Source organism: Osmerus eperlanus, chromosome 2, assembly GCF_963692335.1.
Source record: "Osmerus eperlanus chromosome 2, fOsmEpe2.1, whole genome shotgun sequence".
Lineage (NCBI taxonomy): Eukaryota > Metazoa > Chordata > Actinopteri > Osmeriformes > Osmeridae > Osmerus > Osmerus eperlanus.
The window spans coordinates 15874773-15901693 of record NC_085019.1 but is presented as its reverse complement, the minus strand read 5'-3'; the positions used below and the strand labels follow the sequence as shown (position 1 = coordinate 15901693).

Genomic DNA, 26921 nt, shown 5'->3' with positions numbered 1-26921 from the left:
ATGCCACCAGTCAATATGCTCTCAATGGTCCAGTGGTAAAAATTGGTCAGTATAGTGCAGTCCGTGCCAAATTTCCGCTGTCACCGCTGAAAAAAGAGCCTCTGTTTCGCTGTCCTTGTAACCACACCAATATGGTGGTCCAGCTCAGGTCCTCGCTGAAGTTGATACCAAAAAATCTGAAACTTTTGACTCTCTCCACAGCTGTGCCCTCGATGTGAATGGGTGCATGTTCTCCCTGCAGCCGCCTGTAGTCCACTATCAACTCCTTGGTTTTTGCTACATTAAGCAACAGGCTGTTATGCTGACACCAGGATGTCATTGTTGCCACCTCTGCTCTGTAGGCAGACTCATCACCATTCTTGATGCAGCCGATAATGGTGGTGTCATCAACAAACTTAATGATGGTGTTGGAGCTGTTAGTGGCTGCACAATCATAGGTGAACAGAGAGTACAACAGTGGGCTTAACACACAACCCTGTGGGGCACCAGTGCTGAGTGTTAGACTGGTTGAGGTGATGTTACCTAGCCGTACTGCCTGTGCCCTGTCTGTTCAATATCCAGCTGCACATGGAAGGACTGATGTTCAGGTCCTGTAGTTTCATGATGAGCCTGGATGGTACTATGGTGTTGAAGGCGGAGCTGAAGTCGATGAAGAGCATCCGCACGTATATGTTGTTCTGATCCAGGTGAAAGAGAGCAGTGTTCAAGGCCAAAGCTACAGCATCATCTGTAGACCTGTTCGGCCTATATGCAAACTGGAGTAGGTCTAATGCAGGTGACAGGCAGGATGTAATGTGGTCTTTGACTAACCTCTCAAAGCATTGACAACAGAAGTGAGTACAACAGGGCGGTAATCATTGAGACAGCTCACTGATGGTTTCTTAGGGACTGGGATGATGGTGGCCCCCTTGAAGCTATTGGGGACGACATACTGCGACAGGGAGAGGTTAAAGATGTCAGTGAACACCCCTGCCAGATCAGGAGCACAGGCCTTGAGAACACAGCCAGGGATGTTGTCAGGTCCTGGAGCTTTATGCACATTCACTCTAAGTGATAAGTTTAAGGTTGTTATAGAGGTTGTTAGCAATCTAAGGAAACCTCTATTCCCTTGTGTACACTACAGCATCCAGCAAACAAAGTATGTTGTTTTGTGTCTGTATTTTACTTTGGTGAACGTTATTTACGTGCTGCACATGTCATTGTATGTTCATATTAAGCTAATGTGGTCTTTATTTTCTCATTACAGCGTGAGTTTAGTTTTAACGTTGGATTTGGAGAAGAAGCTTCAAATAAACCTGTAGCAAGTAAGACACTTGTGCCTGCCAGTGCTTCATGGGAATTATAGTACACTACACTTGTGAATTACTTGTGTAATAAATACTGTGTTTTAATTTAAACCAATTAAATAACCGTTTTCTGATTTTTGGGGGGAGGCGTTTAATCGAGGGTGCCATTTATTACATAATGTTCATTTTTGGTGCAGCGTTTATTCCAGGGCAACGTATAATCAAATAAAAACTGTAGTTTTCTTCCCAGCATTGCAAACACTAGCAGGCAAAAGCAGTGGTGCCCAGATATGTTTCATAGGACTGGCAAAAAAGAGAAGCACAAAGGTACAACATCCTCCCACTACCATTATCTCAAATTCACTCTCCTGAGTTTCCTCTATGTATATCCGTAACTGCTATAGTATGGGCCTATATGAAAGTTTCAAAGAAAAAGTGTAATAATGCAGAATACAGGAAAGGAACAGTGTGCTGGTGTGGAAAGTCCCCTCAAACTGCAGAATGGCCAGAAAATATTAGATTTTACATTAGATAGTATCAAGGCCCAATTGCAAAAGAGGTCCAAAGGATATTTACAATTGTAGTAGGCCATTAATATGTTCAGGGGTGTAATTTGTTGGATAAGAAGCCCCACCCCCAACTCCAGAGTTGATGTTATCTTTACATATAGATAGACATTAGCTCTACCGTGGTCCAGTTGCCCGCATGACTCTTGTCAGTTATCGAAGCCCATTACATGGTTTTTTAATTTTCAAAACCCTTTGCCCGGTACAGACAATCAAAATGTGCCGTTAAGCCAGCAAACAGGAAGTTGGGTCGTATCTCAGCAAATCTTTGATGGATTCACACCAAACTTGCTGCGTGTACTCGTTGCTCTCTTCTGAGGATGTCTAAAATGTTTTCTGGGTCATTTGACTGCTTGGCCACCTCATTGCTGCTTGCAGCTATATTTGGATTTGGTCAGATTTGGTATCCCATTGGTAAGTCTGCAGCATGGATTTTTCTATACAGTGACAATTTGTGAAGAATATACATTTTTCAATGGTTCGCAATGTTTTGGAGGAATCCGCCATTGCTGCTTGCAGCTATATTTAGGATTCCTCCGTAAGGAGGAAACCTATTGTTATTGTTAGTTTTATTAGGGGCCAAGCAGCGAAGCTGCGAGGCACCTATTGTAATTGGTAGTATTATTATTGGTGGCCAAGCCGCGAAGCGGCGAAGCCACTTAAGTGTTTCTACCTTTTCTTATTATTATTACACTTCTTCTGCCATTGGAGTCTATGGCAGCCCCTAGAACCGTATGGTAAAAAGTTGTGAAATTTGGCACACTTATTAAGCACAGTCCCCTCTTTATATTCACCAAGTTTCATGTCTCCCATTGGAGCACTCTAGCGCCACCAACGGGTCAAAGTTGGACTTGTGTTTACACACGTAACTTTTGAACCGTATGACCGATTTTCAAAAATGAGGTACCATTGGATTCCCTGGGTCAAGACGAGTTCAACACACCATATGACGACAATTTCCGGTTATATAGATTTTCCGCCATTTCCGGTTTTATCGAAAACCTTTGAAAGCCTACTCCTCCTACAATTTTTCTTTAATCTTCCCCAGAATTGGCACACATCATCGTCAGAGCAACCCTCACAGAAGTTATCCAAAGATTTTTGATTTTCAAAACCGTTTGTCCGGTACAGCCAATCAAAATCGGCAGCAAAGACACCAAACAGGAAGTTGGGTCATATCTCAGCCAATCCTTGAGAAATCAACACCAAACTTGGTATGATGACTCGGAACCCTCATCTGAGGATGTCCAAACAATTTGGTGTCATGTGATCACTGGGCGTGGCCGCAGGATGCAAAAATGTGTTTTGGCCAATAACTGTTGATTCGTTTGCCTTTATTAAGTGATTCCTTTGTCTCATGATATCTTAGGACATCCCGTGTGTGACACATGATAACTTGTGATAACAGCCGAATTGATGCGGCCGCCATTTTGAATTACTGAAAAAACTTTTTTCTGTACTCCTCCTACAATTGTTTTCCAATCTTCACCAAATTTGGCAGAGATCATTTTCAGACCAAGCCTCACAAAAGCCATCATATGTTTTTTGGATTTTCAAACCCGTTTGCCCGGTACGGCCAATCAAAATGTGCCGTTAAGCCAGCAAACAGGAAGTTGGGTCGTATCTCAGCAAATCTTTGATGGATTCGCACCAAACTTGTTGCGTGTACTCGTAACCCTCTTCTGAGGATGTACAACATGTTTTATGGGTCATTCGATTGCTTGGCCACCTCATTGCTGCTTGCAGCTATATTTTCAGTTAACTTTGTGATGTTTATGGATCAACAACATTATCAATGAAAAATGTATTGATGCAATTCCCTGCTAATATTAAGTAAACAATACATTTGAGTTGATGACATCGTTAACACTTTTATTTTGAAAAAGACTTTCATACCGTAGCCTAGAAACTGTACAATCAATAATTTAAAAACAAATGTTCATCTTATTTTCAGAACACATGCTTACTCCTCAATTAAGTTACTCAGCAGCATCAACCAAAGGAAAATTAGTGTTTACACCATCACATTTGCTTATAACACTTGTCCCTTATACAACTGAAAAGTTCTGTGGCCAGCCCGAAGGAGCCCTGACATAACATTGAGGTCACATAGCACATTCTTCAATCTGCATTAAATAAAAAATGTAATCCATAAAAGTCCCTTCGGGAAACAAAGCAATGTCAGACAGTATAATAAGTTCAACATCAAGAAAGGTGCTTTGGAAAAAAAACACGATAAATTATAAAAGTTTTAAATTAAAGGAAAAAATTGTTAAAAAAAGGTCGATCCAGAAGGCGTGTACTACACCTTATGATGTGCAACACCACAAATGGCACCTTCACCACCCCCTCCGCTTCACAGACTAAAATGGCTGACTGGGTGGCTCCCATCCAGGCAAAAGACAACACAACAACCTTTCCTATTAACACAGAAAAGTAGGCTTCTGGAGAGCAAAAGCTTATTTCAAAGGAAAAATAAGTGTCAGGCATTGTGAAAGTTATTTTCAGTTCATTCATACATTACAATACTGGAGGCAGTCAAGCAATCAAATGAGCACAAGCAGGCCAGTTGGCTATATATAGTAGCCTCTTAACCCTCGTGCTGCCTTCGGGTCACATGACCCAAAGGTTCACAACGAACCATCGTTGTGTTTACCCAATTTCACCCAATACAAAAACAAATAAAAATAATTTTCTTTTAACCATTGCAATGTGGGGGGTCTGAGACAGCCCGACAGTTAAAAGAAAATGCTTCACTTTGTTTTTGTATGAGGTAAATTTGTCGCAATACGACAGTGGGTCACAATGACTGATGGGTCAGAATGACCCGAAGATAACACAAGGGTTAAGACAAGTAAGAAAGTTAACTAAAATACAAGTTAAAACTAGTTCATCATCACACACGTACAGTATAGCGGGAAAGGGGTACACTTGCAGCCCTTGTAAGAGATAAAACAAAATGGCCTTTGTGTCAGAATCACCACTCGGCCTTATGGCCCAGATTATACAGGTTAAGATCCCCACCAACATAAGATTCAAAGTCACAAAGTGTAATCAGACATTGAAATCAATGGTTGGTAAATGGAAACGTGTTTCCTGGAGCCTGCAGGCTTCATTGGGTGATTCTGGAGTTTGAGGCAAGGGCCACTCCCTGAGATAACAGAGTGGGGGTTAACCTAGCAGAAGCCCAGGGTTCAGGCCCAACACAACACTCTGGACAATCTGTGGTTTACTGAACGGGGTATGACGTCACAGGGCACATGGGTTGGAGGTAGGAATCAAGAGAAGGAAGACGGGAAGGAGTAAACAACAAAGGACGAAGAAAAAAACACAAATATATTAGAGGACCGGCGGTTCCTGTGGTTGATGGAGGGGGAAACGAGCAGTCTGAGTGATCCAGTAGACAAATGCAGGATGGCGAGAAAGTAGCAGAAGGCTAGTTCGCTGATGCTGGAACAGAGGGGGAGGGAAGAGTGAGAGGGGGAGGGAAGAGTGAGAAAGAGAAGGGGGGAGTGGGTCTGACTGTATAAAAATATATATATAAAAGTAACTCCAGAGATCTATGAGAGAAACAAAAAAATGTATTACTCAGGAGCAATTAATAATGGGACAGTAGGGGAGTCAGTGCACAGATCTGAAGCAGAGGAGGAAAGAGAAAGAGTGCATAGGGAGAACAAAGTGACAAGGATGGAACGGAGGAGGCAAGAGGGGGAGGAAACCAGAGGTGAAGAAGGAAGGAGCAAAATGGATGGAGCAGAATAAGATGTAAAAGACTGTGCTTTGTTTATGCTAAATAGTACCTCAACATACCCTTCACTTGGGCACTCTCTCATTCCATATCACTGAAACAGAGCCTGTGCCATGGTTTAATCAAAGTTGAAGAAGCAGCCTCAAATATGACTTATTAAAATAAAAAAAACTTCCTCCACATGCTGTATATCTAACACTGGGTACATGTTTTGACCAGAGAGAAAGAACTAAAGAACAAACATTTGGAAATCTCATTAACTGTGGGGGATAATAAAAGCAAACCAAGAAAATAGTTTGGGGGATACTCAGAACTATAAACTAGACATGGCAATAGGAAACAAATAGGAATCCATGTTTACCTTCTAATTGTAAATCCAAACGATTTGCATTGTTGTGGTTGTCCATTGGCCAGGTTTGGCACAAGGAGGATATAGCCAGCAGTGATGTGGATATAGCTCATGTATGACTTGTGTATGTAAAGGTCTCTGAGGCTGTGGTGGTCCTAAGACATCCTGGGGAAAGAGCATTCTTGAGGGGTGGGATTCAACAACACACGTATGGCAGAGTGTAACAAGCAGGAACTGTGAGACATGAAATGTGAAATTCATCAAGTGCTCTGAGCAGGATTTCCCCAGAACGACATCCAGAGGAACGAGAGGAGGAAGAAGGAGAGAGAAAGAGAGGGAAGCAAGAGGGGAAGAAACTGAGTCAAATTAATCTCTGTCTGTGCCCAAATGCCTCCCTTTGGTGGCTGTGGGGAACGTGATGCGAATGGAAAGCTGGCTTGAACCCGTCTCTTACTACATCTCCCAGAGGCCTTCAGTCCAATACAGAAACTTACAGATGATTCCCCAGTGGTAGGTCTAAGAAGGTGTGAGAGAGCTCAAGCACCATACAATACAAGCCAGGATGGATTCCTACAGACTTGGAGTGAAAGGTGCTTGCTACTGAATCTACCAATTGGTCGAGTCAGAACACAGGGACACAGCCCATTAGACTCTGGGGGTCATGCCAAAGAGCCCTTATTTTGAAAAGCGCAATGGTTAGTGGAGTGGGCACCAGATGGTGCTAATGGACGTCTTCACAAGGGTTGTTATGTCATTAGTTCTATCATTGATATTATAGGTAGTGATTGTTGAATAATCAACTGTGTTACACAGGGGTTACACAATGCAACTAGCAACACAGGAAGAAGGGAAGACTTTGGAACTTGAATAAACGACAGTGGATGAGCAGAAAAAAAGCAACACTTTTTTTTACATCCTGACCCAACCGATTCCGTTTCCAAACTCACATAAAAAATACAGGACGATGTCAAGAGCTCCAAAAAAGACTCATAGATACACAGTGATGTACAGAGTGTCTGGTAAAGTTACATTCAAATTTAACTGAGAATGACACAGTGTTTTGATGCATTGGTTACATTTCTTTACAGGCAGGCAGCATGTGTCTTTCATTATATATATATTTTAATATATCTTGTTATTGTGTGTGTGTGTGTATGTGTAAGGGGGGGAGGGGGCTCTTTTTCAGGGTTCACAAGAAGGTCCATCGTTCAAAAAGTCTCCACATTTTCAAAGTTTTCCTAATGGTTGGGGGCGGTGTGGTGGGTTGGATCGGAGTAGATGTGGGGTCTTCAGGTAGGGTGGGGTTCCATTCTACTGGGAAGAGTGGCAGGGTGGGCAGCTGTTCCCAAGAGGCCCCCTTCATCTCTGACTCACCACCACCCCCTCCTCCCCCAGGGCTAAGACTATGAAATCTTGCAGTTGCTGCGTGTGCAGTTCTGGGGCGGGCTCTGGGGCGGTCGGATGGACTTGGAACGCTTCAGACTGTTGCCCTTGGAGCCACCAGCTGCGCTGGCCAGGGAGTAGGAGCGTCCGTGCATCATGACGGCGTTCATGCCATTGGCCATAGAGAAGGACTTGAGGTGGGACTTGATGGCCACGGGCAGCGGCAGCTTGTCGATGAGGTGGACGGGCGTGCAGGACACGATCGCCCGGCAACACAGATCCTGCAGGCTGAACACTAAGGATGGAGAGAGAGAGAGAGAGAGAGAGAGTGGGAGATGAGGATTAGCCATGAAAGAGTTGCTACAAAATGCTACAGAACATCGCACCACATCCTATGAGTTAGAACCCAACACTTGACCAGGCCCGGGAGTCTAATATTATTTTAATGTTGGTCGTCTTTCATCTAATAAATCACTAATTTCACAGGAAACGTTTTTTACCATACATTTCCAATCATAGTAAAGAGGAACAGGGAAGGATAGAAAGAGGTGTTTATAAACACTCTAGACCCGGAAATTTATGACGAATGGAACTCCAACAAGACTTAGAAATCCAACTTGACCAGTCAACAATCACGGCTTTGAACAAGCATCTGGGGAAACCGGTGCTAATTCTGTCAAGTCCACTAAATACGATAAATGTTGGTTAAAAGCATTATCTTTCCCCTCACACCAGAGGGGAACGTTCCATGCACGTTCTTGGCAAATTTTAAGTGATTTACTCACTTAAGCGAGCCTGGAATTAATTTGCTCAGGGCAAGCTGGGACATAGATAATGCAAGCAACTCTCCATCTGCCTCTCTTTTTCTTTCCCATTATAGATGGTTTGAACAAAGAAGTGATGACGGAGTAGGAGGAGAGCGGAAAATGAGCTGAACGCCGTCTGGACACCGTGGCTGCCATCTTGAAAGATGGCGGTGGTGTATTACTGCCTATTGGCGTGCTTTGGATCTTGCTGGCGGAATGGGCAGCATCACAAGAGAGGCAGCTGGTGCACTTGAGACACTGCTCCCAAACCCTCTTCCCTCAAAACAGGACAAGCCATTAAGGTTTGGAGAAGGGGGTGGGAGGGACCAGAGGGCAAAGGAGGAAAGGAAAGGTGGGTGGATGAAAGGAAAGGTGGGTGGATGAAAGAGCGGGAGGGAGGAGGAGAGGGCCAGGAGAAAGCAGGATGGAGTGTGTCAGCGGAAGACACTGCAGAGCCAAAAGGCAGGGAAGAGCAGCTGTGTGGACAAAGTCTTTAGCATAGACGACTTTGCCTCCATGCACACATACACACAGACACAAACAGATTATTCTGCAGCCATCCACACCTCGGTTGGGCTTCCAGAACTTTTCCATGCCGTGCCTCATGAGCACGATGCGTGACAGCTCCGTGAACGACTCAATGACGTTGAAGTTGCACAGGGGGCTGACCTCGAAGAAGGTCATGCCGTTCTTTTCGGCGTACGCCCTTGCCTGCTCGGTGGGCACCTGCCGTTTGAACGCCAGATGGAGCCGGTTGCCCACTAGGATCCTGGGTACGCCTGGTGCATGCTGGGAAATAGGGGGAGATTCTAAGATTAAGGTTTCAAAAATGTTATGGTTTTGTTACTTGTCCAGAGCACATACAGTGCTCAGCGTAAATGAGTACACCCCCTTTGAAAAGAAACATTTTAAACAATATCTCAATGAATACTAAAACAATTGTCCAAAATGTTGACAAGACTAAGTTTAATATAACATCTGTTTCACTTATAACATGAAAGTAAAGTTAAAGGGGTCATTGACTGCAAAACCGAGTTTACCTTGTCATAGTTGAATAACGACAGTTCGGTGGGTAAAATTGACATACAGTGAACCTCAACGTCCATTGACAACCTCCTATGCCGTCACAAAGTTGTCTCCACCTTTTTTGGCTCTGGTCTGTACCTTTGTCACGCCCCAAAATGTACATACAGACCAGCCCACTGGTGTTCTGGCCCAGGAACATAAATGGAGGTTGCGTAGATCTCAGACACTAGTTTAGCTGCGCACTGCTTTGTGTACTTCCACGGGAATTACAAAGAAGAAAGTTTGGAAGTTTTTTAAGGATATTGAAAATGGACCAAGGTCGTAATTGCAGTGTTCCAGGCTGTACAGGGAATGATGACACTTTTCATAATCTTCCCAAGGAAGATTATGCCAACGGGCATGGCTGATGTTTGTCTATGAGATGATCCCTGTGAAGTTAGACACTCAATTATTCATTTGCACGGACCATTTCACCAAAGACAGTTTTAAAAACCTTAGACAATTTAAAGAAGGATTTGCTAAGAAGCTGTTGCTGAAAAGAGGTACTGTTGACCGTATGCTCATCACAACAGCAAGCTGTAAGTATGATTTTGTCACTAACAGTTATTAGCAATGCTAACGTCTCCTGTATCTAGCATAGGTAGAATGTGTGATGATTTAGTTTATTGGCAATGGACGTTATTTCATTTTCATGACTGTGTTTCATTCGAATAAATAACCTGTGTTGTCATGTAAATCTACAATTCATGATGCATGTTTGGCTATGTTGCGTCTTTGCTCCGCAGCTTCGCTCGTTGTAAACCAACCAATCAGTGTGCAGCTCATCTAAGTATTCATGAGCATACCATAAAAGGGAGAAAACCTCTCGTTTGATTCTAGGGCTATTTCACAGGGTTGCATTAGGGCGCATAGAACAGCGCCCGGGCCATTTTCTGAATCAGAATCAGAATTCGGTTTATTCGCCATGTATGATATACAAACACGGAATTTACTGTGCCAGGGAGGTGCAAACACTAAACATATACAAATCTTAAATTAAGTAAAGGTACAGAAGTTTAACTATTCCTAAGAACTAAACAATCTAAGAATAAAACAATTTAAATATAAAATAAAATATATATAAAACTAAGAATAAGAATGAGCAGCATGAGTGGTGCAATAATGCAATCAGATACTGGGTTAAATAATGAATGAATGTCAATGGGAGTCCTTGGCCTTGTTGAAGAGGCCAGTAGCAGATGGAAAGAAACTGTTCTTATGGCGTGAGGTTTTGGTCCTGATGGACCGCAGCCTTCTGCTGGAGGGGAGTAGCTGGAACAGGGAGTGGCCAGGGTGGGAGGGGTCGGCCACAATCTTCCTCGGTCGCCTCAGTGTCCTCGAGGTGTGCATGTCTTCGAGGGTAGGCAGCTTGCAGCCGATCACCTTCTCAGAAGTGCGGATGATACGCTGCAGTCTGCTCTTGTCCTTGGCAGTGGCAGCAGCGTACCAGATGGTGATGGAAGAGGTGAGGCTGGACTCAATGATGGCTGTGTAGAAGTTCACCATCATTGTCTTTGGCAGGTTGAATTTCTTCAGCTGCCGTAGGAAGTACATCCTCTGTTGTGCTTTCTTGGTGAGGGAGCTGATGTTCAGTTCCCACTTGAGGTCCTGGGAGAGGATGGTGCCCAGGAAGCGGAAAGACTCCACAGTGTTGACTGGGGAGTTGCACAGGGTGATGGGGGTGAGTGGGGCTGTATTCTTCCTGAAGTCCACAACCATCTCCACTGTCTTAAGAGCATTGAGCTCTAAGTTGTTCTGGCTGCACCAAGTCACCAGGTTGTCAGCTTCCCACCTATAATCAGACTTGTCCCCGTCACAGATGAGCCCAATGAGGGTGGTGTCGTCCGCAAACTTCAGAAGTTTGACAGACGGATGACTGGGGGTGCAACTGTTGGTGTACAGGGAGAAGAGCAGAGGGGAAAGGACACAGCCCTGAGGAGATCCGGTGCTGATGGAGATCCGGTGCTGATGGACCGGGAGTCAGAGACTTGTGTTCCCAGCTTAACACACTGCTTCCTGTCAGACAGGAAGTCTGTGATCCACCTGCAGGTGGAGTCGGGCACATTCGGCTGGGAGAGCTTGTCCTGAAGCAGGGCGGGGATGATGGTGTTGAAGGCAGAGCTGAAATCCACAAACAGGATCCTGGCGTAGGATGTTGGGGAGTCCAGGTGCTGTAGGGTGAAGTGGAGGGCCATGTTAACGGCGTCATCCACCGACCTGTTGGCTCTGTAGGCAAACTGCAGTGGGTCCAGGAAAGGGTCGGTGATGGATTTGAGGTGTGCCAGCACAAGGTGCTCAAAAGACTTCATAACCACAGAGGTCAGGGCGACGGGTCTGTAGTCATTGAGTCCTGTTGGCCTTGGCTTTTTGGGCACAGGGATGATGGTGGAGGACTTGAGACAGGTTGGCACATGGCATGTCTCTAGGGAGGTGTTAAAGATGTTGGTAAACACCGGAGACAGCTGGTCAGCGGAGTGCTTGAGGGTGGCAGGAGAGACAGAGTACGGCCCAGCTGCTTTGCGGGGGTTTTGCCTCTTGAAAAGTCTGTTAACTTCACTCTCCTGAATGGAGAGTTGTCACTGTAGAGGGGGGGAGGGGGAGGCCTCTTGGGTTGGAGGGGGTAGATCAGGACAGTCCAATTGTCTTTCAAATCTACAGTAGAACTCGTTCAGGTCGTTGGCCAGGCGGGAGTCGTTAGTGGAGTGGGGGGCTCTGGGCTTGTAGTTGGTAATCTGCCTGAGCCCTCTCCAGACAGAAGCAGAGCCGTTAGCAGAGAACTGGTGCTTCAGTCTCTCTGAGTACAGTCGTTTAGCCTCTCTCACCGCCTTGCTAAACCTGTTCTTCGACTCCTTGAATCTGTCTCTATCCCCACTCCTAAATGCTTCCTCCTTCTCTGACCTCAACTTTCTGAGCTCTGCTGAGAACCAGGGCTTGTCGTTGTTGAAGTTCACCCTGGTGCGTGTTGGAATACAGCAGTCCTCACAGAAGCTGATGTATGATGTCACAGCCTCTGTGAGTTCATCCAGACCATTGGTAGCAGTCGTGAACATATCCCAGTCAGTACAGTCCAAGCACGCCCGCAGATCCTCCATAGCCTCACTGGTCCACTGTTTTGATGTCCTCACAACAGGTTTACAGAGCTTTAATTTCTGCCTGTATGCAGGAATCAGATGGACCATGGCATGGTCAGAGTGACCCAGTGCTGCACGAGGGACGGCGTGGTAGGCTCTACTGACTGTAGTGTAGCAGTGATCCAGAGTGTTCTCTTCTCTGGTTGGGCATTTGATGAATTGTCTGTATTTAGGGAGTTTGTGGCTGAGATTACCTTTGTTAAAGTCGCTGAGTACGATAACAAGGGAACCTGGGTTTGCTCGCTCCAAACTCAGAATCTGGTCGGCGAGCATGCGTTGGGCCTCTTTAACCTGTGGACCCGGCGCCATGTAGACTCCGACCAAAATGAGGGACGCAAATTCTCTTGGCAAGTAAAAAGGTTTGAAGTTTATAAAAAATGATTCCAGATCCGGAGAACAATGTTGCAGAATCACTGTCACATCTACACACCAGCCACTGTTGATGTAGAAACAAATACCACCGCCTTTGGTTTTGCCGGAGAGTGCAGTGTCCCGGTCAGCTCTCACGAGTTGAAAGCCTGCCATATGTAATGCGGTGTCCGGGATCAAATTGCACAGCCATATCTCCGTGAAGCACAAAACCGAAGATGAAAGAAAGTCTCTGTTTTTCACCATCAGTAGCTTAAGTTCGTCCATTTTATTGCACAGTGAATGTACGTTGGAGAGGAAAAAACTTGGAAGCACTGTTCGGATTCCACGTCTGCATAGCCGAACTAGCGCTCCCGCTCGCTTTCCCCTTCTTCGGCGTTTCACTGCATGGGCAAAGCCTAGCGCGGCACTGGCTAGAATTCCCACTAAATCTGCCACTGGAAGGGAAATAACTCACAGGACTTGTAGTCCTGATGTTTAGAAGTACTTCTCTTGTTAGAGAACCCCGGAAATCTTGGCAGAACACTGAATTAACAGACAAAACAAGACAATACAGAGCGCACCTAGCAACCGAGGCAGCCATCATCGGCGCCATCTTGGATCAGCCCTTCTCTGACCAACCAATGTTACATACCCTATTCGGAGACCTTAAGGAACAGTGTGAAATACCCTATAAAATCAGTCAATGACCCCTTTAATAATATAATTTAGGATACAAATGTTTTTTAGTTTAACTCAAATTAGGGTGATGCAAAAATGAGTACATCCAACCGAAAGTGTTTGGAGCAAAGCAACATTTTAGACTACAAATGTCTAATTTAACAGGAATTCAACAACAGGTGAGTCTAATTATTCATTACACAGGTGTCCAGCAGACAGTTGACTATAAAAGGGTGTTGGGCTACTTCCCATTTCATGCTATCAGCAATGGCACCGCATGGAAGAGAAATGTCACAAGACCTGAGAAAGAAAATAATTTCTCTACACCAGAAAGGTGAAGGCTACAAGAAGATCAGCAAAGCTTTACTTATCAGTCAGAATACTGTAGCAAAAGTGGTACAACAATTTAAAAAAGCTGGAACTGCAACCATCTCACAGAGACGTCCAGGTCGTCCACGGAAGTTACCACCTCTTCTGATGAGAAGGGTTGAAGAAAATCGGCATGCAAGTTCACTGCAGTTATCTAAAGAAGTAGCAAGCCAAACTGGGGTGACTATTTCCCGTGACACAATACGGCGTACACTGCAGAGGAATGGCATGCAAGGGTGCCGTCCATGAAAGAAGCCTCTCCTAAAGGCCAGGCACAAAAAAGCACGCCTACAGTTTGCCAGGGCCCATGCTGACAAAGATGAAGACTACTGGGACTCTATACTCTGGAGTGATGAGACAAAGATCAATGTTTTTGGAACTGATGGCTTCAAAACTGTATGGCGTCGCAAAGGTGAGGAATACAAAGAAAAATGCATGGTGCCTACAGTGAAACATGGTGGTGGCAGTATCCTTATGTGGGGCTGCATGAGTGCTGTTGGTGTCTGGGAGCTGCATTTCATTGATGGAATCATGAATTCACAGATGTACTGCTCTATACTGAAAGAGAAGATGCTACCATCACTCCGTGCCCTTGGTCGTCGTGCACTTTTCCAACTTCTCCATCCAGCATCCAATCTCTAAAATAGGTCATTCTTGAAGAATGGAAAAGATGGATGTTGCAAAATGTCGCATAATAAAAACAAGTTGTTGGGCACCCATGTTAGTTATTGAAGAGGGGTCCATTGCTCCCATTTCACATAAATTTGTGTCTTCAAACATGTGTTCCGACAGCCCTAAAGAACACTCTGTTAACATCCCATAGTCTAATATATCCTCTCCAGCTCCTTCTCTTTCTCCCTCCTTTCTCTCCTTCATTTTCCACACCTCCTCCATCGAACCCTACTTATTTCTTCCCTTAACCAGTCTTTTTTTTTTTGGTCTCTCTGCCTCTCTCTTTACCCGTCTGTCTGCCTGTGTTTGGCTCTCTCATATTCCAGCCTTCTCTCCCTCTCTTTAGGGTTTAGATCCAGCCGCAGACTGCTGTAGGGGTGGAGAAGGAAAGAAAAGTCTCCACCATATATACTTTAGCCAAAAATACTACCCCGACTCCTGTTTCACATGGCACACACACAGAGGACATCCTCTCTGCTTCTACAGAGCCAGCAGGAAGGACATGATGTAAGCAGAGAGTAAGGGCCAGAAACAAACCCCTAAAGTACCCATTAAGTGTCTCTGAGCCCTGTTAGTCAATATAGCCCATCTACTATGAAATAAGCTGTTGGGCAGTGGCTTGTTGCTAATGCTAAGGGCTAATGTTTGTCTGCCATGGGAGTCTGTGGAATTCTAGGAAGCATCTAGGAATGAGGCTCCAATACCGTGAGTCACTCCAAACTTAGTTGTACTTGGTACATTCAATGGCCTTGTCTCTTTCTTCATGGGTGTTACTGGAAAGTGGAGAACTTTTTAGATGCAGAATGTATTCCAAATTTTTTTGTTTTTAGGGTGTTTTGGTCAGTGCTATGACAGCATTGGTAATGCTTGGATTCTGCTTCCAGGCACTGTTAATGGTCACTGTTGTATATTATTGTGTGTGTTTCAGGATAGTCTGTGCTTGTGTGCACCAGGGGCATGTTCTGTTCCGCTGTTGTGTGCATTGAGGCGCGCGTCAGGCACAGAATGCCAAAGACAATCCTAGAGGGATGCTTCTTGTAAATCTCTCCGATGTTCAACCACCAGTCAGGGTGGTGCAGACCACAAACCACCTGGTACCAACGAATCTGGTTTCACTTCCAGGGGAATTCTTGAATTGGATTAGTAAGGCAGATATGGTAATCTACCTCTTAACAATTCACAGTAAATTACATTTACAAATATTACATTTACATTTAGTCATTTAGCAGACGCTCTTATCCAGAGCGACTTACAGTAAGTACAGGGACATTCCCCCGAGGCAAGTAGGGTGAAGTGCCTTTCCCAGGGACACAACATAATTTGGTACGGCCAGGGCAACCATCTGATTGGTAGCCCGATTCCCTAAGCCACATATGTCAGAGTCAAGGCCCGCGGGCCACATCCGGCCCGCGAGAAGGTTTTTTACGGCCCCTGGGATGATCTTGATTTATTATTAGAACCGGCCCGCAGACCGCAGCAAGCCGGCAGCCCGCAGATCTTTTACACGCACCAATACTACATTTCCCACAATGCAACGGTGACGCACCGAGCAGTAGGCTGCTTCATTTCAATATTTATTGGCACAGCAGTCGTCAGCATCACAGTAAAATTAACTTTCAGATACCCATCAAAAATGGCAAAACGGAAGGTGGACACTGAGAACCGGGGGTTTCAAACAAGGTGGGAGTCGGAGTATATGTTCACGGAGGTAGCTGGAAAACCTGTGTGTCTTCTGTGTGGAGAAAGTGTGGCGGTACTGAAAGAGTATAATCTGAGACGACATTATGAAACGAAACACGCGGACAAAAACAAGAATATGGACATGGAACAAAGGCTACAAAAGGCAGAGGAATTAAAACGAGGCCTCAAATCTCGACAGGCTCTGTTCAAAAAAGCCAAATCACAAGGCCAGGCTGCTGTCAAGGCCAGTTTTATTTTGGCAGAAGAGATCGCTAAATCAGCCCGGCCATTTACGGAGGGGGATTTCATCAAAAACTGCATGATTAAAGTTTGTGACGAAGTTTGCCCAGAAAAAAGGCAACTCTTTTTAAATGTGAGTCTGAGCAGAAACACCATTGCCGAGAGAGTAGACCAGTTGTCCATCAATCTAAAAGAGCAGCTTGTGAAAAAGGGAAAAGATTTCATTGCATATTCCTTGGCTGTGGATGAGAGCACCGACATTTCTGACATTGCCCAGTTGTCAATTTTCATCCGCGGAGTGGACTCCAGCCTAAGCGTGACAGAGGAGTTTTTGGCTTTACGTCCTATGCATGGCACAACTACGGGGCATGATTTGTATGAAGAGGTGTCAAGATGTGTAAATGAGATGGAGCTGCCTTGGGAAAAACTTGTGGGTTTGACAACCGACGGAGCACCTGCGATGTGTGGACACAGGAGCGGACTGGTGGCGAAGATACGGGAAAAGATGCAAGAGGAAAACGCGACAGGTGAGCTGACAGCTTATCATTGTATCATACACCAGGAAGCGTTGTGCGGTAAAGCCTTGAAAATGGAGCATGTAATGAGCATCATCACGCGCACAGTTAACTTTATCAGAGCCAAAGGTTTGAATCACCGCCAGTTCAAGGCATTTCTGACGGAGTTAGAAACGGAGCATGGTGATTTGCCTTATCACACAGAGGTGCGATGGCTAAGCCAGGGAAAGGTGCTTCAAAGATGTTTCGAGCTTCGTGAGGAGATTTGTCTGTTCTTGGACAGCAAAGGGAAAGACACAACACAACTCCGAGACGAAATGTTTCTGTGTGAAATGGCTTTTCTGTGTGACATTACGAGTCATCTGAATGCAATGAACTTGCAGCTGCAGGGTCGGGATCATGTCATCTCTGATATGTACAGTACAGTGAAGGCATTTAAAACCAAACTGACTCTGTGGGAGACGCAGATGCGGAAAGAAAATTTGAGCCACTTTCCCAGCTGCCAGACCATGAAAGAGAAGCTCTCTACCAGTGCGTTCCCGAGCGCACAGTTGGCTGATAAAATAGGTATGCTTGCCGCTGACTTTCGACGCCGATTTGCTGACTTTGAAGCACAAAAAAGCAGGTTGGAACTGCTCGGTAACCCATTTGCTGTTGACGTGGAAAGCTCACCACCAAACCTCCAAATGGAGTTGATTGACCTCCAATGCAATGATGCACTGAGGGCAAAATATGCGGCAGTGGGTGCTGCGGAGTTCGCCCGTTTCCTCCCCGACACAATGCCCCAGCTGCGCATCCAGGCTGCTCAAACGTTGTCTATGTTTGGCAGCACATACCTGTGTGAACAACTGTTTTCTTTGATGAACCTGAACAAAACATCACACAGAAGTCGACTTACTGCTGAACACCTCCACTCAATTCTGAGGATTTCCTCAGCTCACAGCCTTACCCCGAACATTGATGAACTTGTGGAAAAGATGGGACACCACCAAGTATCACCCTCAACCTCAAACAAGTGAACATTACTGTGCAATCACATATTTAGAGTTTTTACTCAGTTCAAGTTTAAAAGTTAAAGTTTAATATTTGTTTTCACTGCATGTTACTTCTCCTTAAACAAAGTGTTGTTTTTGATTAATAGATTTTTGCACTTTATTTTATTGTATTTCAATCCAATTATATTTAAAAAATATTTCAGTTGAGTGGATGATAGAAAATTGCTATTATTGTTTTTTTCTTTGAAGTAAATTTAGCCCACTTTTGCTAAAATAGAAAATATAGGCTACTGATGGTGCCTTGAATACCGGTTTCTTTCATTTAATGTTCATGTTATGGGGATTTTTATATAAAGGAAATTTGTCTTTTGTGTCTGTTGAAAATTAAAGATTACTGACAGAGCCATAAGAAAATATTGCTTTATTTATCTGATCATATTGGAATATATTTGTTAGGTTTTCAGTAGGTTCAATTAGGTTCACTAGACTATATGCGTCATTTAAAAAATTTTCAATGAACATTCGAACAGTCCGGCCCTCGGCTTGTAGCTAAATTTTTTATTTGGCCCTCCGTCCATTTGACTTTGACACCCCTGCCCTAAGCCATCTGACCACCATTACCATTAGACTCCAGTCTGTGCACATAGAGTGCACCAACCCGGTCCCAACACGAGCTCTTCTCCTGTCTGGCCCCCCAATGGTGGAATCAACTCCCCACCTCCATCAGGGACACTGACTATCTCTCCACCTTCAAGAAAAGGCTCAAGACGCACAAGACGTTCATTTGGAATAGACCAACCGGCCTGGGGGAAAGGGGGGCAGGACAACCTTGTTGCTCAATATTCTGGCGACATTTTTATTAGTAGTAAAAAAAAAGTATAGGGCCAGCGGCCCCGCGGCCCAAAAGTGCTTTGGCCCACGGGGAATTCTCCCGGTGCTCCCGATGCCCAGTCCGCTACTCAAAAGAATCAGAATGGGATTTATTTGAGCGAATAGTGTCTTACTGAGTGTACTTCGTGACTGCCATCTGACTGTAAGTAACCAGAGTTTGTTTCATTCATTTGTGTTTTGCTAAAACTTTGCCTCAAGGACAGAGGGTAAGGGTATAGCAGCTAAATTGGTCAATAAGTAGCTAGCTAGAGATCGAGTTTCAGGGTACTTGCCGCCGAGTGAGACCCTGGCTTTGTTTACATAATTAACCAACTGTCTAACTTTCTCTCTCAGAACAACCTGCTTGACCCCAACCAATCGGGCTTCAAGACTGGCCACTCCACAGAGACTGCCCTCCTTTCAGTCACCACTGCCCTCCAGTCTGCCAGAGCAGCTTCCAGGTCATCCGTCATCATTCTGCTGGACCTTTCTGCAGCGTTTGATACGGTTAACCACCAGATCCTGCTCGCCAGACTTTCTGAGATGGGCATCACTGGCACTGCACTCCAGTGGATCTCATCCTACCTGTCGGGAAGATCCTACCAGGTTTCCTGGGGAGGCAAACTGTCAGGCCCTCGCCAGCTCACCACTGGTGTCCCACAGGGCTCCGTCCTTGGACCCCTCCTCTTCTCTCTGTACACCACCTCACTTGGACCAATCATCACTTCCCATGGCTTCTCCTACCACTGCTACGCTGACGACACGCAGCTGTACCTGTCGTTCCCCCCGACCGATCCGGGGATCTCAGCTAGGATTGAGGCCTGCCTCACAGACATCTCCGCCTGGATGACCGAGCACCACCTCCTGCTGAACCTCGCCAAAACAGAACTCCTCATCATCCCGGCTAAACCCTCCATCTCCCACGATCTCTCAATCACCCTGGGATCTGCCAGGATCCCAGGAACCTTGGGGTTACCATGGACGACGAGCTCTCCCTCACGGCCCACATTGCTGCGGTCTCCCGGTCGTGTAGATTCACCCTCTACAACATCCGGAAGATCAGGAGATACCTGTCTGAGCACTCCACCCAGCTGCTAGTCCAAGCACTTGTCCTCTCCAAGTTGGACTATTGCAACCCGCCCTCTTCAGAGGATTCAGAACGCAGCGGCCTGCCTGGTCTACAATCTACCCAGACGCTCCCATGTTACCCCGCTCCTCATCTCTCTCCACTGGCTACCTATCATGGCCCGTATCAGATTCAAGACCCTGGTATTGACCTTCCGAGCAGTGAACGGGACTGCACCTGTCTACATCAAGTCTCTCCTGCAGCCTTACACCCCCACCCGTCACCTACGGTCTTCTTCAGACAACCGCCTGGTGGTCCCACCGCTCAAGACCGCCCGGTCCCAACACAAGCTCTTCTCCTGTCTGGCCCCTCAGTGGTGGAATCAACTCCCCACCTCCATCAGAGACACTGATTGTCTCTCCACCTTCAAGAAAAGGCTCAAGACGCACTTGTTCCGGGAGTACAACGGTATTTAGGAATGGTTCGCTTGACCCGATGTTAGTTTCCTCAAGGATCACAATGACTCTTGCTCAGAGACTTGTTGCTCTTGTGGTTAGTGGTAACTGATTTAAAATTGTTTGTACTCACTGTGATATATTGTTGTTTTTTATTATTGTTGCTTGTACACAAGGTACACTTGCACTTATAGCAGTTCATGTTGTTTAATTGTAACTTGTTTAACTACATGCTCTTATGGTTCTTCCCTTTGGGCACTTACTTTGGTTGTTCACAATGTGTGCTTCATGTTTTGGCTACTCACAATGTTTTGTGGCTATCTCGTTGTTATGATCAGTGACCTATGCACTTTGTAAAGCTCTCTCTTGGAAGTCGCTTTGGATAAAAGCGTCTGCTAAATGAATAAATGTAAAATGTAAATTTGCCATGAAAGTTTGCACAGACAAGGAATTTGCTTTGGCAGGAAGGTGCATACAATAAACATATAGGGACCTCAAATTTAAATATGTGGACTATCTGTACTAAGGGTACATAAACTAGCAGTACTAAGTGGAATTAGAATTCAATAAAATATACAATAAAATAAAATATAAGTTGCCGTAATTTACAATATAAAATTACAAAAATACAAATATTACAAAAAATACAAATGTACAAGATACAATTTTGTAATGCAGTGCAAAAAGCAGTGTGTTTTATTGCCCCTAGCCCAGCTCTGAAAAGGAGAGGGGCTGGCACAGAAACCTGGAGGAGGTACACCATTTCACAAACCTGCATTTTATGACCTGTTACGTCCCCCCCTCTCTGTCTGTTTCAGTGTGCCTTGAGCGTGTTGGTGTTCTCTGTGTTGTGTTCCTGTGTGTGTTCTGTTCTGTGTGTTCCGCAGGTGGTGCTGGTTCGCCCCTGGTTTTCCGCTCATCCATGCCTCCCTCCCTTCCGTGATGCCGTTCACCTGGGTCCAATCAGCAATCATCCCATCATGCACTCCTGTATAAATTGTGTTTGTTCTGTGTTTTGGGGGTCTTCTCTTGGTACAGAGTAGGCATCCACTCTGCGTTCTGGTCCGTGTGTTTGTGTTTTGGTGAGCATTACTGTTTCTGTGTTTGGCCAGGTTTGTTTTCCCTGGGGGAAGGGGACGCACTTGGGGAGTGTGTAGGCTAGAGCCGCCCGCGGGGCATACATCACCCGTAGGGAAAAGGTCTGTCTATACACACTAGGCTAGTTCTGGGCGGACCCCCCTTGTACTTTGGTTAGGGCACCTGATTAGTGTGCCAGGTTAGTTCTGTTTTGTGTGTGGTAGATTAGGACAGGTTAGGGGTGGGTACTTTGTGTTTGTTTCTTCGCTTTGGTACCGTCCAGCCCCTTTCCCCAAACATACCACCGCGTAGTAATGTTTGCTTACGCAGGCGAATAAAGCCCTGTTTGACCGTGGTTGCTGTTTGGCATTGTTATTGGTGTTTTGCTCACACACACATCTGGGGGTTCTTGGGCTGTGGGGTGTCGGGTCCCCCTCTTACGGGAGGTAGAATATAACATGACCCATCTGAGGACCCCAAGGGTATCACATTGAGTCTTGGTGAGAATAAGTGCACAACTTGCCTCTAAGTCAGGCCAGGGACCAATCCATCTAGACATGCCCCCTATCTCTGGCTCCAGTGCAGCTACTGCTTGTGGAGTACCCCACTACCAAGCCCAGTCTGCAAGTCTAGTCCTCTTCCCCCTCCCCCCACCTCACCTCGTCGATCTCCCGGATCCAGCGGTCGATGCCGTCAAAGGACCACCGGTTGGTGATGTCATACACCAGCAGGATGCCCTAAAGTCCAGAAAGTGCAGACAAATTAAACACTGTAGAGTAGATTAGATGCAGGTAGGGTGATCACCATCAAACAAACCAAATGTGGGACGATTACTAAGTTTGTGTGGGACAATGTGGGACATTGACATTACCAACACTAAAACATGAACCTGAAACCTGAAACTGTTATATAATGTCTATCTAACTTCATAAAAACATTTGTATTATGCTTTGTTATTTAGTACCTTCCAGAAAAGACCATTATATCACTATGTAACATAACATGACTTTATTTTACATGTCATTTAAATTCAACATCACCGAGCCCAAAGGCAGCAGGCATTATGTAGATGACTAGACTGCAAAACACTCTTTCGGTATCCCCTTCTATCGGCCTCACCCAGGTATATGTCCTAGCCCAGTCTTGATTGAGAGCCGTCACAACCTATAGTGACCGTGTTTACTCCTTTCTTTTCAACCATTGGATATAAAAAAACGGCTGTTGTATTTGTACTTCTGACGAAGTGCTGTTAAATATAGGTGAAAAAACGATGCCGCAAAAAGATTAAATATAATGCTTTCTTAAAAAGGCAAAAGAACGCATGTATGTTTTCTTAATATGATCATTACAAACCAACAAACTGATGAAAATGCGGGACATTTTCTCAATATGCGACGTGCGGGACAAGGGGTGAAAATGCTGTGCAGTACAACGCAAAGTGGGACGGGTGGTCACCCTAGATGCAGGTCCACATACAGGTGAGCGCACAACACATTATGTATATCACAACACACGCAGATATCACACACACACACTAGTAATTTTTCTCTCCACTTCCTGTTCAGAGGGCTAACCAGTGGACACTCTGTTGAGGGCTTACTTACTAATGTATACAGCTCTAAGAAGACAAGCAGCTAGATAACACAAGCATTATCTAGCATCCATTAGAATTGGCTTTCAGAAGTGTATTCAATTCAATGAACTTTATTCTTCCATAAGGAAACACAATTAGTCATAGAAAAAGTACTAAAAGGGGCATTAGCTAACCAAGCATCCATAATGAAGGTAGTTGTCATACCAAAAAGCCTGTTCATAATAGGTCAACTAGTAGTAGTAGTAGTAGATTCATAGGCTTGTATTAATTCCAGAAGCAGCTGTCCCTTGTACTATGTCTTTAGAGATGCCTTCCTGGTGGTTTTCCTCAAGAGGACAGGTGTTGGTGTGTGTGTAGTTATTTATGCATGTCTTCAAGTGTTCATCACCTGAGCACCTCTGGAGTACGACCTGAAGATGGTGCAGAAGCGGCCCTGGCCTGACGTGTCCCTGAGAGAGAGAGAGAGAGAGATAAAGTTAAAGACCATAAAAGCTCATCAACTTAACCACAACCAAAACCCTTTGAACAGAGAGAGATATGCGAAATGATAGAGAGGATTGTAGGGTTAACGCTACGGCTACACCAAGCGCGGAAATTCTGCTGTGCGGAAATAGAACGTTCACAGAGCGGATATTTTATTTAACCGGCTACACTGGACGCATTGAAAATAAATCCATTTTGCTGTCTTTGTTTATTTATTTTATAAACACTGTCAACTATCTTACTTACTATTTAACACTTGAATCTATCTATTTACTATCACTGTCGTATCTTCAAATAGAAAAGCAACGTTAAAATCGTGAGAAACGTTAAATCTCCATGGAATCGAGGGTTTGGGAAATAATCAGATTTATTGCTTCCTTCATTATTTACAGCTAAATATATAATAATTTTCATTACATTTCATATATTTATTACCAGACTATGTAAAAAGGGCCACGCAAACCTGGTGGTAAATAATAAAAATAGAAGCCAGTCTATTTCTCAATTTTCCACATGGAAATTGTCGGCGCGTACATTCAGTTTCCGCGTCTGGTGTAGACACACTCATTGCTTACAATGGATTAGAACTCCACACCGCGTCCGCAAGGCAGAATTTCCGCGCTTGCTGTAGCCACGGCATAAGAGAGAGGGGTTGAGTGCATTATATTGACCACTGAGTGAGAGGCAAAATTTATCCATCTGTCCCTAGTAGCCAGGTCTTGTCCAGCTCTACTTAGACCATTTCCGATAGCAGAGTAGTGCTCTCATGGTTGAGAGTGCAGATGCATTCTTCCTGTTCTATATTTAAACAAGACAGCCTTTTAACAGCACCATGTTAGAAGATCAGGTGATTTACTTCTGGGAATGGGAGGCTTTCTGTGTTTTGTAGGTTAAAGCTTGGTAATTCAATTGGATGAGTCTTTAGTCTACCTGTAATATCTTCTCTCTCCCTGTCTCTATTTTCATCCTTTTACCATCATATTTATCTATGCAGGTTTTCAAATAGTGCTTATGTTGACAGCAGAACCTTTATTTTTCATGAAACTGAAATAATTTTGGGCAAAACGTGTGTTTATTACAAAAACATCTCTATCTAATACTCGTCATAAGTTTTAGAGCATGAAGATTTATCCAATTTTCATTTAAATGGAGATCAGGTCCTGTGAATTACAAAAGGGGAAAATTGTTGTTTTGACTTTTTAGTTGTTACTAGGTACATCTCACAGTACTTGTTACACCTCTCCCTATAAGCTTGGCATTTATTTCAATACTGAAACTCTGTACAGTTTGCTGGTTTATGCTTAACATTAACAGTATGCATGGGAACAGCATTGCATACGGTACTTGTTGTTAAGTTACTGTATTGTGTTGGCAAGGCACAACCGATCTCATATATATTTTTTTATTATTATTTATTTTCCCACCCTTAAAACTCCGTACATTTTTGCACTACATAGACAATGTCGGTGTCAACATTTTCTTTTGTACACAATTGTGTTGCTTGTATCGGCTGGATGGTTGCCCAGTTTAGGCATCATTTACATTTTTGTGGAGAAAAGTGAAGCTAAAGAATTATACTTCTCCGACTCCGTTACGGACAGACGGACGGACGGAGTCGGACGGATTGGTTGAATTTATAGTACTCCGAAGGCTGTGGGTGCTGAAAACAATTCACCGCCAGAAGAGTAGGTGGCGCAACGTTTTTTTGTAAGTCGTCGTCGAGTGTTTATTTACCTAGGTTATCGAGAAGTCGGAGCGAATGTACAAATTAGCCCTTTCATCAATAAAATATGCACATTTTCAGAAACTACACTGCCCATTTCTCGTCACATTTTAATTCAGATGCTGATTTACGTGTACTGTTTAGCTGAAATATGAATTGTAAAAACTTACAGCAATGGTGGTCAAAGGATTCTGTTTGTCCTGTTTATCACGGCAACCCCGCCCCCGCCCCTGACGCAAGCGGTTCTTAATACGGACCAATCACAGCCAAGGAGTATCCGTAAAATGACGGACGGACAGACGGATAGTCAGGAAAATCAGGAGGTGCACGTAGACCTCTCCGAAGGGCTCGGAGAGGGCATGGAGAGGGAAATCCTCGTCGGAGAGGGCGTTCCCTGTGTCCGTCTCCATAAAAACGGAGAAGTATAAATCGGCCTTAACGGTGGATGACTAGCTAGCCAGTCACAAATGTCACAAACCCGCGCGTGATTACCTATAGTACACCATCAGTTTAGTAGCTCATTAACTTCTACTAAAAATGCAAGACATCTGCAGAAACGCCACTGGCAAAGGCCAGGGTGATAACATGTAACTAGCTATGTTTCCAGGCTGTGATATCAACAACCTGTATTTTGTACATCCTTCGTACTGGTTAGTACTGGTGCCCTGAGGTTGGTTGAGGGGCAGTTCTATGGGTGTATGTGAATCCCTCTGTGATATGCGTGTAAAAAGGGCTATACAAATAAATGTTGATTTGATTTCAATTCAATATATGTATTTGTCATTGTCATAGAAAAAAACGAAATTCTGTTTATAGCATTCAAACACTGCATAGTTTGACATAAAAAGTGCAATACAAAGTGCAATATCCCTCCAATAAACTTCCCATAAATAACCCCTGTGTAAACCTTAGCACAATCAATACACGTAACAGTAACAATATTCAGTATTAGCAGCATCGTGAAGGGCTTTTAACAACATGGACGACCTAACAGAAACATAACGAGGGCGGAACAGTCAAGATATGTGGAGTATTTTGTTATATGTGCAACAATGCAAAGTCCAGTTCATTGTTATTGTAATTGGTGGGTGTGGTTACTGTCCATGAGAGGGAGGCAGAAAGGGGGGATTTGGTTAGCTCCTGCAATCCCAAACAGTGGTAGTCTAGTTATATCAGCTGTACAACTTACTTACTGGTCCGGGGGTCAGGTCTGAATCTAGGAACAAAACGGAGCACAACCGGCTTCTCTGAGTGAGGAAAATTTGACATTATTCCTGCTTGGATGTGCTGTTCTGTAGCAGATAATCCAGTTCTCCAAAGCACTGGATGTAACCAGCTACAGTACTAGCTACCAACCAATTAGCTAATACTTCGTCAGCTTTGTTTTTGTATTTGTTTCTGTATTTGTACTGTTCAGCTAGTATTGTGGTGGGACTGATAGATTATTGTAGCAATTAACTACGAGAGGAGTATCAAATGATGCTCATAAGTAGTGTAGATCAGTGATTCTCAACTCTGGTCATCAGGGACCCCGTTCTGCATGTTTTAGATGTTTCCCTGTTCCAACACAACTGATTAAAATGAGTGGTCGTTACTAGGCTACTGCATAGCTAGATAATGACCCATTCATTTGAATCAGGTGTGTTGAAGCAGGGAAATATTTCAACTTTGTGAGACTGCCACATAGCCTATCACCATTCCCTCTGCACTAAGGGAAATGAGAAGTAAACCCTGTTTCATTCTACTCTTCACACTTTGTATTTTGAAGTGTAAATGAGCAGCAACAAATGTATGCTTTTTAATCAATGCAATCTTCATA

General features: G+C 44.5%; 1 protein-coding gene and 1 long non-coding RNA gene across 4 annotated transcripts in view; one reads left to right on the top strand and one right to left on the bottom strand.

The window, feature by feature from the left end:
* The window catches only part of LOC134014332 (uncharacterized), a 209221-nt gene that overhangs the window by 21254 nt on the left and 161046 nt on the right, over positions 1-26921 (top strand). The gene's annotated exons all lie outside the window — the stretch shown is intronic.
* LOC134014038 (ras-related protein Rab-40C) overlaps positions 3704-26921 on the bottom strand; it is a 91634-nt gene continuing 68416 nt past the window's right edge. For all 3 annotated transcript variants that reach the window (XM_062453871.1, XM_062453880.1, XM_062453890.1), the window contains exons 4-7: positions 23285-23345; positions 21962-22039; positions 8705-8927; positions 3704-7627 (exon numbers count right to left, since the gene is read on the bottom strand). In XM_062453871.1, coding sequence (XP_062309855.1) covers positions 7353-7627; positions 8705-8927; positions 21962-22039; positions 23285-23345 — 637 coding nt within the window. In that variant the 3' untranslated portion in view covers positions 3704-7352. The remainder of the gene's footprint in view (positions 7628-8704; positions 8928-21961; positions 22040-23284; positions 23346-26921) is intronic.